This window comes from Dendronephthya gigantea, unplaced genomic scaffold (assembly GCF_004324835.1).
Source record: "Dendronephthya gigantea isolate DGI-Jeju-01 unplaced genomic scaffold, DenGig_1.0 000027F, whole genome shotgun sequence".
NCBI lineage: Eukaryota > Metazoa > Cnidaria > Anthozoa > Malacalcyonacea > Nephtheidae > Dendronephthya > Dendronephthya gigantea.
This window is the reverse complement of record NW_021163037.1, coordinates 771971-786777: the sequence shown is the minus strand read 5'-3', so window position 1 is coordinate 786777 and position 14807 is coordinate 771971. Positions and strand designations below refer to the sequence as shown.

Genomic DNA, 14807 nt, shown 5'->3' with positions numbered 1-14807 from the left:
TCTAGTTTTCCTATACACTATAATTATTAGCTATACATAAATCTAAATAACCCAATAGGTCGTCGTATAAATTATTTGTTTTCGGTATACTTTTCGAATTTCGGACAGTGTTTGGTTTATAATATTGCATTTAATTAACATGAAATTTTTAGTAAACTTAGGGTCGTTTTATTGCAAATGCTGCATGCATTGATATTCTCAATTGCTACGCTATAGCGAAAAATTGTCTCGTCGTAAATTTAAGGCAGTTCAGACAGGCATAAACAGTTAAATTCTTTGAAACTATAGAATTACAAATTTTAAGTGAAATGCTGCGAGTGAATACGCGTACTGCCTTTATTTCCTAAAACTAAATTACGTACTCGCTTTCGATTTGCACGGTATGCTACGTGGTTGCTTCAGGCTACACGCCTTTATAAAATATCATCCCAAACTCGAATCTAACTGTTAAATAACTCGTGTATGATTAGTTAATAAGTTGAAGCTATTGTCTGCACATTTTTGAGGTTCCGTCTAATGCACAAATTTGATTATACTCGCGGTATACACATGGACGTGAACTACCGTACCTCAGCACTTGTTAGCAGTCATTAATGTGTAAAATTAAAAATTGTTATTCAAAGTATATATTAGTCTGTAATTACGTAAGCTTTCTTGTAAAGCTTTCCAAGGTAATATTTGTTGTGCGAAAATTATTGGAACTTTCCTGCTTAAAGGCGCATTTACTTTATCTTACTTTTACGCACCAATTCAAGCCACAAGCATTGCAAGCTAGATCGCAGACGCTTTACATCAATCGCCAAAAAGAATAAGATACCTTTATTAAGTTTATACGTTGAGAGAAAATTGTTTTTCAATGTACCGTCATCTGAATTAAGTTATAATTTTTTAATCTTATTTCCAGGATATTTATATAATACTGTCTTTCTGCGATTGTTTCTTTCATTGTTCCCCATTCACCTTTCGTTTTTTTAGCTACTAAAGTTATACAAGATTGATACAATATTCATATTAATATGTAACTTTTCTGCATATGCATTGCCGTCTTATTTATTATTGTTCTCCAAAAACGTTTTCTCGTATTAGCGAACCCAAAGGTTAAGTGAATACGTGGTGGGCACGCTGGGAAGGTATTTATCTATTTCGCCGAAGTCGAAATGATCTTCTTTACCTCCAAACGAGGCTGAATTACTTTCTGTAATACCAATACCATGATCTGCTCTGTCGCAATCATCGCCTCCACCACCGATCATCATCACAGCGCCGTCATAATTCCAATAACACCAAAAACCAATATAGTTGTTGCTCTGAAGATTACTGTTGCAATTATGTTTTCCAAATCCTACAGTTGTTTTATATTGACCACTGTAAACAACTTCGCATGTTCCACGACATTCGTTTTTTGCCCATTCTTTGCCATCGAAATTTCCGTAACTGGTGATTTTAGATCTAAACGACAGGCCTTGAAGGCAGCTGGTCGTCGTTTGTAATAATGGCGTGTGGCTGGAATCGTCATTCCTTGTCACCCGAAATTCTTTGCCTTTCACTTTCCAGAAAGCGGACGAAATCATATCCGTGTTGTTTGTGGGATCGTTAAACTCTCCATACGGTGTGTTTTTGTCATACCAAAAGGAACCATTTGTAATCCAATGTTTAGCATCACCATTTGAAAATCGCGCGATAAGTGTCCAGCCATTATTGGATAGGTCGCAGTAAGCCTATTTAAAATTTTTTTGAAAAAAAACACATCAAACATAACATCAAATTGCCGACGAGATAGCTGATTGCTGCCGCAGCGAGCGAACCTGGAGCAAGCGAGCGAACCTGGAGCAAGCGAGCAATGCAGCAGATCTTAATTTACAATTGGGGGTGCAAATCAAAATTTGTCTTTGCCTCTTTGGCGCATTGCATGACGGTACCAGTCGCGGGGGCGGTTTAATATCTATGAGTTGAAATATCCTTTTGTCTGGCCAGCTATAAAAATGATTAAAATTTGCAGACCATGCAAACCAGAAATGTGTATACTATATAGTCTGTATAGTCTATATATACGTTTGACATGGAGAACATGTACTCTTCATCAAAACAAAGCTAAACATAGGATGTGACCTCACACTATGGTTGCAACCTTGCCCTTGGTCAACGATTTTTTTATCGTCAGAACGAAGATCGTCAGGCATTTGTATCCCTAAACTAATTAAATTGAGAAAATAATGTAGCAGCATTCTTATCGGAAGATAGGCGTGCATTAAATTTTTCCACATTTTGTAACCAAAGTATAAAGACGATACTATATCGGATAAATTTGTATTTTCAGTGTTTGGATATTGGATATATCACATCTGATCTTACCTGTAATGTTTTGAATTCATAGTATCCATTTGCAAGGTTTGGTTTCCTTTCGTATAGGTCCTGACAGGATGCTACATCGTCTTTAAAAATTATTGATATTTACTATACGGTATTAAATTCAGCGTGATGAAATCATCATAATTATGAAATTATGCAGGATATGTAATTCGGTAATTATCGGTAATTCTATAATTTTCCTATGACATTCAATTTTTCATTCTCACCGATGCGATTGTTAGCATCTTCGGACTTCGATTCGTCTCTTCTAGTGTCGACATCTCTCAACTAGATAGACAAACGAAAGCATGCCTAATTTTTGAAATATCTTGGACGAGACAATGTAACTCGACCATTTTGGTAAATTTAAGTCAAGACTTGTCATTGGTCGGGATTTTCTTCATATATTTTTCATGTTTTTTATAGTAATAATGATTTAAATATATACGAACGTCGTTGCACAACAGCCTATATCTTACCTCTTCCAAACATTGGTAGAATTCCCACTCGTGTCTCTCTCCTACAGTACCTTCCAACACTTCACAATGAATTTTATTGCTGATTTGGCAATTTGCTCCATTTTTATCGCTCGGAAGCTTTGTCCTGTAGTTGAAGCCTGTACAATGATCTCCTTCTCTGAGACATCTCAAAGAACATTCAACTTTGGACTGGACAGTATGACTCGATGCAATATCTCCAGGTGCTAACGAACCGCCTTAATTATATATACATTGTTTTAGAAAGTCTGTATTGAACCAAGTTTATGCATGCATGAGTTATGCTGCTTTTTGCTACGACACGGCCGAAGTAGAAAACAAACTTTAATGTGCAAGGGATGTTGATTGGGTCTAAATGACGCAATTATTGATGAAACTGAATTATTAAATGAAAATGTGCTGTGTATGTCATTCATTTTGAAAAATATTCAGTTTAGCTGTTTAGGACGCTTTTCAAAGTGCAAGTAAATAGCTTTCATATCTCAGACACAGCCATGCACAGGAGAGATTATTTTTTAATCTACGACTACTACCTTGTTTTCATGTTTCCATTAAAATCGGCCAAAACGTTATCATTTTCGCTTAGCTACATCGCAAATTCTCTAAGACTAATATTTTACGATCTTGTTATGCATGGTCCAGCTAAAGTGAGGTGTTCGCTATTAATTGTTATACTTATATTAAAAATTCGTTTTGAGATGTACATGTAGGTCAGGGCATTCCTTTAGAGCGTGTTTCACGTAAATTGCATGTATATACAACGAGATAAGATGTTACGGATTATGTTCTCATTTTCATAGCTATGGCGCCATAAATTTATGTTATTACTGCATTATGCGGCATATTTGTTGACTCTATACGTTTCCTTCTGCTTCTCAAAAGACCTGCCGGCTGGGACTATTTACTTTTTTCTTTGTAACTATAGGGTGTAAAATACAGCTAAGATGAAGAATGCATTGAGTTGCACATGTTTCTTATTATGCATGTTTTCAAAAATCAATTAAAATGCCTTCGATTTTATATTCCCCGCACTATACTGACGCAAAGAGTTATTACAGGGTATAAAAACCTGATCATGATTTTATGCGAATCCGAATTTCTTGCCTGTGCAGAACTTGAATTGCAGGCATGCAGAAATTCTCAAGTAACAGCATTAGCACTTTTCCCTACCGCCTTACCGGGTTTCCATGGAACGGACCGACTCTCAGAACAGAATACAATTTCAATCACTTACCATTTTCGTTTCTTTTTCGGAAGTATTTTTCCTTTCTAGAAAATTCTGACTTCGGAATTACCACAAAAAGTGATAAAACTTTGAGAAAGAATAAGACGCGAGGAAAAAGTTGCATTGTTTTTTGTTTTTAGAGGTGCGCAATATGAAAGGTGGCAGGTGAATTGATCATTATTGAGGTGCATGTCTGTCATTAAGACTACAACAAATATAGCTTTGGCGACAAATTAGGTCTAATTTAGAATATTTAACAGTTTAAGAACTGACTGGCGAAGCAAGGGCGTCAAACATTCATTCTATTTTCCTGACATGCGTGGTAGAACCTTGTAACTTGAATAACTAAAGTGTCTTGAGAGAGGATTCAGGGTGCGCGCATTGAGATGATCAATGGTGCGCACAGTCCGCACATGGAACACACAATGCTTTACGCCCGAAAGAGACGCGTAAATCGATGGGGAATCGTTTATGAGTTTGAATTTGTCGTCCAGCCATCTCTTGCCATTAATATTTCTGTCTTAATGAAAAAAGTCTTATTGTTCAGCGAAGAATGCAATAACATTCTGATCATGAAAAATTCAAAAACCCATTAAATCATAGCGGTCAAGCTGCATCAGTTTTCAGCCCAGCAATTTTTGTATCTATATTACATTGCTACATAGAAAAGACAGCTGTTTTGCCGTGTTTTTTAATAGTTGATCGACGGATAGTTGGAATGGCGAGCGGAATTTTAAAAGCTTTTGGATTCATGAATGTTTTAACCTGCGTAAACATTTGACAACAGCGATTTCGTATAACCTTGTTAACCAATTCAGATATGTGAATAATTTATTGTTTTCATTATTAGGTATAAGGACTATAAATATAGAGTAGGAGAAATCTAGTTATATATCATATATGTCCACATGCAAAACAAATTTTTAGTCTCATAGCGGCTTATGAAGCATTTATTAAATAGTAATGAACGAAAAATATTTCTGTAAAGGAACAGCGGCAGCAATGCACTGTGTTCAAAACAGTTCCTAAAGATTCGTGCATAGGTTTTTATATGCGCTATATATTTCTTCCCACAAATTGAAGAAAACTATCACAAATTATACGTGCCATCCTCATTATCATAGTATATACTTTAAGTCTTTATCACTTTAGCGGTGCCGTGACAATAAAATTGACTGTAGTGCAAACGGGGCTCAAATAGCTGACGATGTAAAAGGGGTGTAATTGACTTCAAACAAACCATAAACTAGCATCTTATTTATCTCTAAATGCTTCTTTCATTTTTTCAAACAGTTCAGTCTTGCACAGAATATCAATTGTTGTCATAGCCATAGATTTTGCGGCAACAAGAGTAGGATGTTGTGCCTCTGTTGACCCCGTTGCAGCAGTGAACTCGAGGGTGTGATTGCCAGCGGTGGTTTCAATCTTGTATTCTGGGTGGATAGCGGGGACAACATGAGAGACATTTCCCATATCAGTTGAGCCTCCTGCGTAACTTTCTTGTACAGTCTTTGAAGGGAATTTAACTCCTAAAGAGGTTGCATGCTCTATGTATAGATCGGTCAGAACTGGATTGTTTACTAGATTGACGTAGGGTTTTTGTTCTTCACCAAAACCATACCAGTTTATTTCAACAGTACAACCTAAGGATGGTAAATATGTATTGGTATATAATTTTGTATTGTAGATACTATTCTATGGCAGTGCATGCGTGGGTAGAGCAATGCAAGAAACGTTAAGTGCGTCAGTAACACATACCACCCACCTTTTCTATATGCTATACTGAAATACAAAATTTATAAAAACTATAAGTATAATTATAATAAACCGTAAGCAGTTAGGCTCAGAAAACAGAGTTCATGAGTATACTGGCCATGGGCAACTGCTGTCAACCATATGGCATATCATTGAAATAAAAGGGATTAACTTCTTCCCAGCAGTGGCGTAGCCAGCATCGATAATTGGGGGGGCCCATATTCATATATTCATGTTAACAGACTGTAAAGACAATTGATTTGAAAAGAAATTAATCCTGCGTATCACGAATATATGAATATTGGCCCCCCCAATTATCGTTCTGGCTACGCCACTGCTTCCCAGGTTCCTATTTTTGCCTCCTGAATAACAATTACACTTTATAAGTACAAATCAATCACAAGGCCATAGCTAGACTGCTTATATAGCAATAAGGCCCCCCTTATCACTATATATATTCAGGTTCACATACTCCAGGAACAACAGCTCTCAAAAGAAATCAGTCAGGTATAAGACAAATATATAATTCAAGCCTACAGCCCGGACTCACTCACCAGTAGCTGTAGCTGCACCTTTGAAACAATGATTAGCTTTTTCTTTGAATACTTCCAATTCCTTTAGTGTTGGACATCGGAAAAAGTAATGCAATTGAGATGTTTCTGGAATTATGCCTGGTTCGTTTCCCCCATTGGTAAAAACACCATGAGCTCTCCATGTTGGTTTCATTTGCTGGCGTAACATGCTTATTGCATTGTAGCTCAGAACTGCCGCATCTAGAGCATTCTTACCCTCCCATGGAAATGCAGCTGCATGTGCAGCTCTGCCCTTAAAGGTTACAAACACCTTCTGATTGGCCAAAGACAAACTGTACAGAGAGTCGAAAGGTGCTGGATGTACCATCATACTAAAATCTACATTTTCAAAACAGCCCGCATCAAGCATGAGAATTTTCCCTCCACCACCCTCTTCTGCAGGTGTTCCCATGATAACCAGATGGCCAAGATTACCAGACCCATCATGGTCAATTGCAGCTTTTATACCTGAGATTTGGAAATATGTCACTACGTCACTACATTGATAATAAAATTAACTTTGTGCATAAAAATATTGTGATGATGCAAGTTGTTTAAAACAGAATTAAACAATGTTGTGTGCTGCACACTGTGCACAGTATTGTTAACAATTATGGCTGTTGAACCATCAATGCTGTTGCAACTTGTTGACAATCATGGTAACAAGTTGCAACAGTATTTATAATAATGGTTCAACAAGGTTGAACAACCATTGTCAACAATATTGGCTACTGCATGTTCATGTGGACGATGTGGTGCAGGACAACGTTGTTCACTCCTAAATTATGCAACAAACAACCTGATAAATTTTTTGCTGTCTAATCAAAATCAGCCACACTGATCCTTACCTATTGCAGCGGCTGCACCCGCCTCGGCTATCAAATTGTGACCACATGCATGACCAATTTGCGGCAAACGGGTACTTCTTTTGCACGTCAAATCCATGTTTCTCTAAAAATGCTGTTACAGTCTCATGGGCAAAATATTCCTTGAATTTCACCTCTGGATTTGACCATAGTTTGTTGCTTAACTCGTGCAGTTCTCCAGACAAGTTATCGATTGCAGCACAGGCTTTTTCGTGCAGTTCCTTCGAAAAGCAGTCATTTGATTTCCTTTTTTTTTCTAGGCTCATGCTTGGAGACTATGAAATTGTTGCCAATTATACCAAATTTCGAAACAAAATTGACAAATCCACTGAGACACATTTAGCATGTACAGAGCGCATCTGCAGCTCAGCAGCTGTGGAAATTACCGGAAGTGGGCGCTGCTGCCATATTTCATACTCATATATCAAACATTCACACATTTACCGTTCTTTCAATATGTAATTTTTACACTGCATTCTACAATAATCTAGTTTAAATAGTTATCAAAAATGGCCGCAACACTAGTTTACACGGATATAACTATATTCATCTGGGAAAGCAAATGTATGAGTTTCTTTGTCTACAAATATTCTTGGTAGAAGCCCAGCATTAGGGATGACATTCCAGGAAAGGTATAATGTGATATTGTTGTTTCCCCTAAAAAAGGTGCAGTATACAGCAATTACCATATTATAAATCACTACAATTACAGTAGCCTATAATCACAGTGGAGACCAATGAAGATAATTAATTAGATTACATTTACAATTTTATTGTGTGATGCAATGTGATTGTGATGCTACATGGAGTTTTAAACAGCTATATGTGCTTGTGACCTTCAGTTTGCTGGTGCAGGTCCTTTTAAATGGAATAAACAAAAAAAGAATATGAACTTACTTTAAACCTGATCCATCATCAAAGAAGTAGTATTCAGAGTTCATACTTTGATACTTAAGAATTGCATTGTCACCACGTTCAATGATTTTATCCCACAGCACTACTTGATTCAGCTTCTGAAATAGTGAGGATAATTTTTGTGATTGTACGATTTTTTGAAGGCTTCACAATTTGGTCCTGAAAATAACATGTGTGATTAGTTTCTGTTTCTATTCATTTTTCAGGTGCAAGCTTAGCATAACTTAACCGTATTGTCTTATGTAAGTACCACATGAAGTTAAGGCTTCTGGCTTAAAATTTAGTAAGGCTATGACTGCACTTACATTTTTCTTTGTAGTGTACTCTGCTGTTAAATAGACAAACAATTGTTTTGTATTCCAGTCAAACAAACTAGTGAGGTTTGTGATTCATTAAGAAAAATAACATGAAATCAATAAAAAAAGCCTTAGGGGAGGGGGGTTGGTGGTTGGCAATGAGCCTCTTGTATTTTAAAAAAATTAAGGTTATGTAAAAGGATATCAGCTGTCAAATCCACATTCACAATGCCCAAATCATTAGTCTCTTTAGAAACACTGAAGTCTTTAACATGTTTTCTGAAAGGAACAAAGTAGAGTGATGTGATCATACAATGATAAAACAATGTAAAACGATTTGTTCCCACTTCCCACTTGTACCCTTCTTTCTTTTTTCAATACAATAATTCTGTATAATAGTGCATGTAGATTGGGTTTAAGGTGCAGTAAGAAAACAAAAAAACATTATTCAAATGACTATCAACAGGATAAGTCGGATAGCAGAGAGGTCTACAGTAACACCACAACAACAATGTATTTTATAGTTTATACACTATAGTCTATTAAGTATGAGTCACTGGTTAATGAGAGATGCAACAATATTTTTTACTTACACGACGTGTTTTACGGCCTTTAGCTCGACAGGTCGATTATAATCCTTAAAAAATGTCGAGAGAAAACATCCAAAGGTTAACGTTGCCAAAACGGTTAAAGTAAAGGCAAAGATGTTATTCGCTCTGGAAAGAAACGTGTTCATTTTGGAGAGGAGATCAAATGAGATCAAAACAATGGCACTGTGATGGAGATACTTGGTGTAAGATAAATAAGATATCTTTTCTCATAGTAGAGCAACATGGCGGACAAAATGAGTGACGGTTTTCAGCTTCACGATTTGTTTTTTCGCTCGGCGAAAAACTTCCCTGAATATACAGCTGTAACATTTTCTGGGGAAACAATCGAAACAGTAACGTATCGTGAACTCAGCGAGAGTGTTGAAAATTTCAGTAGGTGTTTTAAAAAGATCATTTCAAAGAATGAAGTCGTCGGAATATATTGTCATGATTGTTTAATCATGCCCGCTCTTCTGGTGGCGCTAATGGACGCATCTGCCGCGTTTTTTCCTATATCAACTCAACTTCAACCTCTACATGTTTTAAAAAGTTTAAGCGATCGGTCAATACGATATGTTTTGGTAGAGAACTCTTTACTTCAAGTTATCTTAAATCTGTGCAAACGAGATAACACAGTAGGGATTACACTGGATTTTTTGGAAAGTGATTTAAAAAACTTGTTACAAAAAGTTCAGTTCACCATGCTAAAAGTGACCGACAAAAATAAACCATGTGTAGTAAATTGGTCTAAACACCTTGCCTATGTCATGCAAACATCTGGTACAACAGGTCACCCAAAAGCAGTATTTGTGCCCCACTCATGCATTGTTCCGAATATATTACACTTTAGGTGTGTAAGAAAACTGTTTTCCAATTTCATTTTTGATTCTCTTTCATTCATGATGTTAATTTGCTTTAAATGATGTTATCTAATATTTACATTTTCTTTCCAATAAAAGAAATACTATATATTTAGAATGTCTCTTTTCATTTTGAAAGTTAAGCTAAAATTAATATCACCCACAGTAACATCGCTGTGTAATAGCTATATGATTTTTTTCTTTGTGCTCGAAATTTTACCTTTTAATGCCCTTACTCGTAAACAAGTTCATGCAAAGTTTATAACATTTTGATATAGTAAATCATGGAGGGCATAGAATAAGCATACGTTTTGCATCAATTGTATAATTGTGAAAATTGCAAAATTTACACTGAGCTATGCCCAGTGCATAATGAATCCAAAGCGTTGTTGCTACTAATTACTTCATACTTAAAACTGGAGGAATTGTCATATATGTCAAAATCAACATTTGTTTATTTTATGATTTTCCACAGCTCCATATTCGGTGTGACATCCCATGATGTTGTTTATCTGGCATCACCCTATACATTTGACCCTTCGATAGTACAAATGTTCCTGGCATTCAATAACGGTGCCGAATTGCTCATTACCTCGGAGGAAAAAAAGCTAATCCCTGAAATATTGTGTCAGACACTATTTGATCGTCATCGGGTTACAGTTTTCCAGGTATTTGGTGTGATGGAGTTTTGTACTAGTCATGTTCTAATATATGCAACAACCAATCAATTATATTGTAATCTCAATTTTTTTATGCATTACATGTAAAAACACACGGTACTGTACAAAAATGTCGGCACAGTTGCTCTTTAATGTATTTTTTAGAAGTAATTCTTCACTATTCTTCAGAACATGCAGGTTTTATATTATATTAAATATATTTTAAAATTATTACTATGTAGTTTTAATAAGGAGCCGACATGTATTACCACCACCAGTTTCAATTTTAGCCAACGCCATCGCTACTCTATTACATCGGCGAAGAACTTGTCAGTTCAAAGTTGCTTTCGAAAAGCTCAACTCTTTCGGTCCTAGCTATTGGAGGTGAGCCGTGTCCATCTTTGTCAGATTTGAGGAAGTGGAAACATCCTGAATGCAAAACAAGATTGTTTAATATCTATGGAATCACGGAGGTCTCGAGCTGGGCAACGTACCATCACATTACTGACGATGAACTTAGTGTAAATGGCGATGACGATCAGATTGGATTATCTAATGTGTGCAAACTTGGAAATCCTCTATCACGGACCAAACTTGTGGTGTATGACGATAATGGAGGTCTTGTCAATGAAAATGGTGTTGGTCACTTGTGGATAGGTTTGTTTTGTTTTATAGCTTCAATCTGGTTCAATCCGGATTTTTTTTCTTTTCGGTAAAGTAAATCGGTGAAAGCTTACAGCTAGTATGTTTATAATTTCAATTAAGAATGAACCGACTAAATTTTATTATATGCTCATAATTAGGGAACGGTAAAGTCATATAGATTGTGCCTTATACTTGAATACAGAAATATCGTTCTCATACGAAATTAAAAACCTCTTTATGCCAGGTGGGAACGATCGACAGTGTTTGCTGGAATGCGAAGCAGAAGAAAACGTACCAGTCATGAGGGATAGTGGTGACATTGTTCAAATGAAGGATAGCCATATGTGGTATATGGGACGTTCTAATAACCAAATCAAACGGTTTGGCCAGAAAATTAATTTAGATTACATCGAAAGAATCATTCGAGAATACACAGAAGTTACTGCATGTACACTTGTACTGGAGCCTGTCTCTACCCTCGGCACGCTTTTGCATCTATTTGTCGTCCCAAAGTTATTCGAGAAAAGAACCTCGGAAGAGTTGGAGAAGTACAAGTTTGCATTGTTAGAACGGATTGGAGAATTATTACCAAAGGTATCTCAACCTGATCATGTCCATCTGGTTAGGAAATTTCCCCTTACCAGCCATGGAAAAGTTGACAAACGAGAGATTTTACGACGTACCACAGAATGTAATCTACAGGGTAAAAAGAACCTGTCTGTGGTTGCAGTACTCTCTGAACTATGGCTGAGCACCATCGATCACAACCTAGGCGGACGTTCATTAGATGAAGCAAACAATTCGGCACAAGGGGAGAACGTTTTGACGAAGCCCTTGAGCCGTCCATATGTAGAACCAGGTGATATGTTTATGCTCCAAGGTGGTAATTCATTGCTCGCTGTACAGCTTGCTGGACGAATAGAAAATTGGATGCATAACCACTGTAGTCACCCTGTTGATTTATCGAAATTGTTCGAAACAATCACGAACAAAAATTTTGGATTCCTTGTTAACTATTTACAGACAGTGCTACAATCTAGTGGCTTAGAAAATTCTCAACCCATTGCTGACGGGAAGCGTTCGCTGAAAGAAGACTTGCGACCCACCGCAAAGATGTTGAAACGCGACTTGGACTTAACTAATTCGGACAAGGCAACTTGTGCTTGTTTTGTGAAACGTGGCTCAGACGTCTTTGCATGTGCACTCTGTGACACTCATTCAGGGTGTTTTGTTTCTCTTCCTAAAACCACATCTTTATCTGCTGTTCATGGAATGACTATGAAATGGAGTGTTTATCTGGAGAAATGTGTTGATGCATCACCCCTTGTTGTGCCTTCTTGCCTTACTGGTGAAGGTACTGTGTTCATTGGCTCGCACTCACATCTTTTCCTGTCCGTGATCCTCTCAAACGGGGAGGTTTTGTGGAGAACTCGTCTCGGAGATAGGATCGAATCTTCAGGTTGCTTGTCTCTTTGTGGACAGCTTGTTGTTGTTGGTAAGTCATGGGTCAGTTTTTCGAAAGGCGTTTAGTTTAGACGGTGTATGAGACCATTATGCATTAAATATGCACTTCCATTGAAAATCGAACTATTTACGTCGAAATATTTCAGCCGAGTTGTTCAATAAATAGATCATTTTGTTTTCCATTTTGAACTTATCCGCCGTTTAAGCGAAACGCCTTCCGAACAACCGGTCCCAGATGTTTACATTTATTATCCCTTTCTTTATTTGGTTTTTGCTTTGAATGATGTGTTTATCCTGTTGTTTAGACTAATGCTTTACACAATGTAAAATACTGTTTTCTCTTAAGTTTCATACAGCACTGCATAGAGTAAACATAATTTCCAAATTTCGCTGTAGGCTGTTACGATGGCAAGGTATATGCATTAGCGAGAAACAATGGGAAGATAATGTGGACATATCAAACGCACGATGTTGTGAAATCGTCGCCATGCGTTGATCTTAAAACTGGATTAATTTGGGTCGGTTCCCATGATGGACATCTCTATGGACTAGACGTAGATCGTAAGAAATGCCACATGCGAGTGAATTGCAGGGAAGGCTCCTGTTTTAGTTCCCCGGTTATATCCTATCATCCTCATCATGTCTACGTGGGGACACTCGCCGGTTATTTCCTATGCATAGATGCAGTTTCTGGTGACATCAAGTGGCTTAAAAGGTTCAAAAAACCTATATTTTCCTCACTTTTGATACAAGAGAATAAGATTTTCGTCGCAACCGTAAATGGTTGTCTTAGATGTTTAAATCACGATGGAGTCGACGTTTGGGAATTCAACATTGATGCCTCGATATTCAGTTCACCACTTGGTAGTCGCAGACAGGAGATTGATTCAGTGAATCACGATGATGTTATTTTTGCTTCACATGGCCAAAAGGTTTATTGTATTTCATCCGAGGGTAAACGTAAATGGTCAACTTCTGTCGACGGTCCTGTTTATGCAACACCATGCTTTACCTTTTATAACTACGATTCAATTCTGCAGAAAAGCTCTTCGCCCGCTGCCTGTGTCCATCACAATAATTGTGTGATTGTTGTTACAACAAAAGGCACAGTCTACTTGATGGCTGCTAGTGATGGGAGAATATTTAACACGTTTACTCTCCCTGGCGAGATATTCTCGTCCCCTGTGATAGTCGGTCGCGATATTGTGATTGGTTGCAGAAATGATTATTTGTACTGTCTAAAGGTAACCTGATACTAAAGAATAAGCACAACCTGGAAAACCATGCATACCTGATCAAGACGTTAGTATGCGTGCAAAGTGAAACTTGTTTCATTGACAGAGGCTCGGGTTTTTTCCCCATCAATAAAATCCTTCAAAGCCATGAACTGTGTTTGTAGACATGCGCATGCAGTATATTTCAAAACTTCGAAAGATTTATTAAATGTCTAACTAAACCATATCTTATTACTTCCATATATATGTCACAAATGTAGCTGAAGTATTTATTGTCTGTTGAATAATATATCAATGTACCAAAGCTATAGCACTAAATAGAGATTTTTATCACCTGATGGTAAAATATTTTCCTGAGGGGTGTAATATCTAAAAGGATGTACGAGAGCTAGCCAGTGGAGCTAGCTCATTTGCATATAATGATATAATAGACCTTTTCGGTAATTGTGACATTTTAACATCACAACGTTTTAAATTTAGAACCACCTTAATGAAATGAATTTCAAGTTTTTCACGAACCACGTGCAAAGATGCAAAACATCCTTCTTCAACACATGCAACTTTGAATCTTTGCACATAGCTTGTGAGAGTAAAGTTTGAAAGCTATGTCATTTAAGGTGATTCTAAATTTAAAACGATAACGTTGTGGCGTAATTACCGAAAAAGTCTATTATATGCTTCGTTTTCATATGACGTCATAATGTGCCATTGGATCATCCGGTTGATTTGACGCAGTTTAGTTTAAACTACCGTTTCTTGACAGAAAAAGCTAAGCGATTTGTTTACATTTTGAATTTCTGTAGCCTTCAATTTAGATAAAAACTAGAATTTATATTCAGGAAATTTGACTGAACATCCATGTCCATGATGTGGGTAATT

At 36.9% G+C, this 14807-nt stretch overlaps 3 protein-coding genes and 1 pseudogene across 5 annotated transcripts; 1 reads left to right on the top strand and 3 right to left on the bottom strand.

The window, feature by feature from the left end:
• Positions 1 to 1082: 1082 nt before the first annotated feature.
• Positions 1083 to 2372, bottom strand: LOC114523286. The gene is made up of 3 exons (XM_028544163.1): positions 2353 to 2372; positions 1920 to 1974; positions 1083 to 1718 (listed from the first exon to the last, which is right to left on the bottom strand). Exons 1-3 carry the CDS (start codon positions 2370 to 2372, stop codon positions 1083 to 1085), a joined length of 711 nt encoding a protein of 236 aa, XP_028399964.1.
• A 2566-nt stretch (positions 2373 to 4938) lies between these two features.
• On the bottom strand, positions 4939 to 7622 carry LOC114523430 (annotated as a pseudogene).
• Positions 7623 to 7703: 81 nt separating this feature from the next.
• On the bottom strand, positions 7704 to 9235 carry LOC114523427 (signal peptidase complex subunit 3-like). The gene is made up of 5 exons (XM_028544336.1): positions 9069 to 9235; positions 8681 to 8754; positions 8485 to 8561; positions 8162 to 8277; positions 7704 to 7921 (listed from the first exon to the last, which is right to left on the bottom strand). The coding sequence occupies exons 1-5, from the start codon at positions 9209 to 9211 to the stop codon at positions 7786 to 7788; spliced, it is 546 nt and encodes a 181-aa protein (XP_028400137.1). The 5' UTR covers positions 9212 to 9235; the 3' UTR covers positions 7704 to 7785.
• Positions 8406 to 14319, top strand: LOC114523426 (beta-alanine-activating enzyme-like). Of its 3 annotated transcripts, none has more exons than XM_028544335.1 (5): positions 8406 to 8421; positions 10401 to 10593; positions 10875 to 11241; positions 11474 to 12724; positions 13090 to 14318. In XM_028544335.1, the coding sequence occupies exons 2-5, from the start codon at positions 10477 to 10479 to the stop codon at positions 13944 to 13946; spliced, it is 2592 nt and encodes an 863-aa protein (XP_028400136.1). In that variant the 5' UTR covers positions 8406 to 8421; positions 10401 to 10476; the 3' UTR covers positions 13947 to 14318. The 3 variants fall into 3 exon arrangements, with proteins under 3 accessions (XP_028400136.1, XP_028400135.1, XP_028400133.1); XM_028544334.1 differs by lacking the exon at positions 8406 to 8421 and adding an exon at positions 9200 to 9268; XM_028544332.1 differs by lacking the exon at positions 8406 to 8421 and adding an exon at positions 9314 to 9915 and having other exon boundaries at positions 13090 to 14319.
• Positions 14320 to 14807: the final 488 nt, after the last annotated feature.

What these genes read in the sequence shown, in the direction of transcription:
- LOC114523426 (XM_028544332.1), top strand. Translation starts at nt 9,320, where the DNA reads ATGAGTGACGGTTTTCAGCTTCACGATTTGTTTTTTCGCTCGGCGAAA. An exon ending in ATCGGGTTACAGTTTTCCAG is followed by an intron (nt 10,594 to 10,874) that starts GTATTTGGTGTG and finishes TTTCAATTTTAG; the next exon opens with CCAACGCCATCGCTACTCTA. An exon ending in TGTTGGTCACTTGTGGATAG is followed by an intron (nt 11,242 to 11,473) that starts GTTTGTTTTGTT and finishes TCTTTATGCCAG; the next exon opens with GTGGGAACGATCGACAGTGT.
- LOC114523286 (XM_028544163.1), bottom strand. Translation starts at nt 2,372, where the DNA reads ATGAATTCAAAACATTACAG. An exon ending in ATGAATTCAAAACATTACAG is followed by an intron (nt 1,975 to 2,352) that starts GTAAGATCAGAT and finishes TCATTTTTATAG; the next exon opens with CTGGCCAGACAAAAGGATAT. An exon ending in TTAAACCGCCCCCGCGACTG is followed by an intron (nt 1,719 to 1,919) that starts GTACCGTCATGC and finishes AATTTTAAATAG; the next exon opens with GCTTACTGCGACCTATCCAA.
- LOC114523427 (XM_028544336.1), bottom strand. Translation starts at nt 9,211, where the DNA reads ATGAACACGTTTCTTTCCAGAGCGAATAACATCTTTGCCTTTACTTTA. An exon ending in AAGGCCGTAAAACACGTCGT is followed by an intron (nt 8,755 to 9,068) that starts GTAAGTAAAAAA and finishes TGTTCCTTTCAG; the next exon opens with AAAACATGTTAAAGACTTCA. An exon ending in GATGATGGATCAGGTTTAAA is followed by an intron (nt 7,922 to 8,161) that starts GTAAGTTCATAT and finishes CACCTTTTTTAG; the next exon opens with GGGAAACAACAATATCACAT.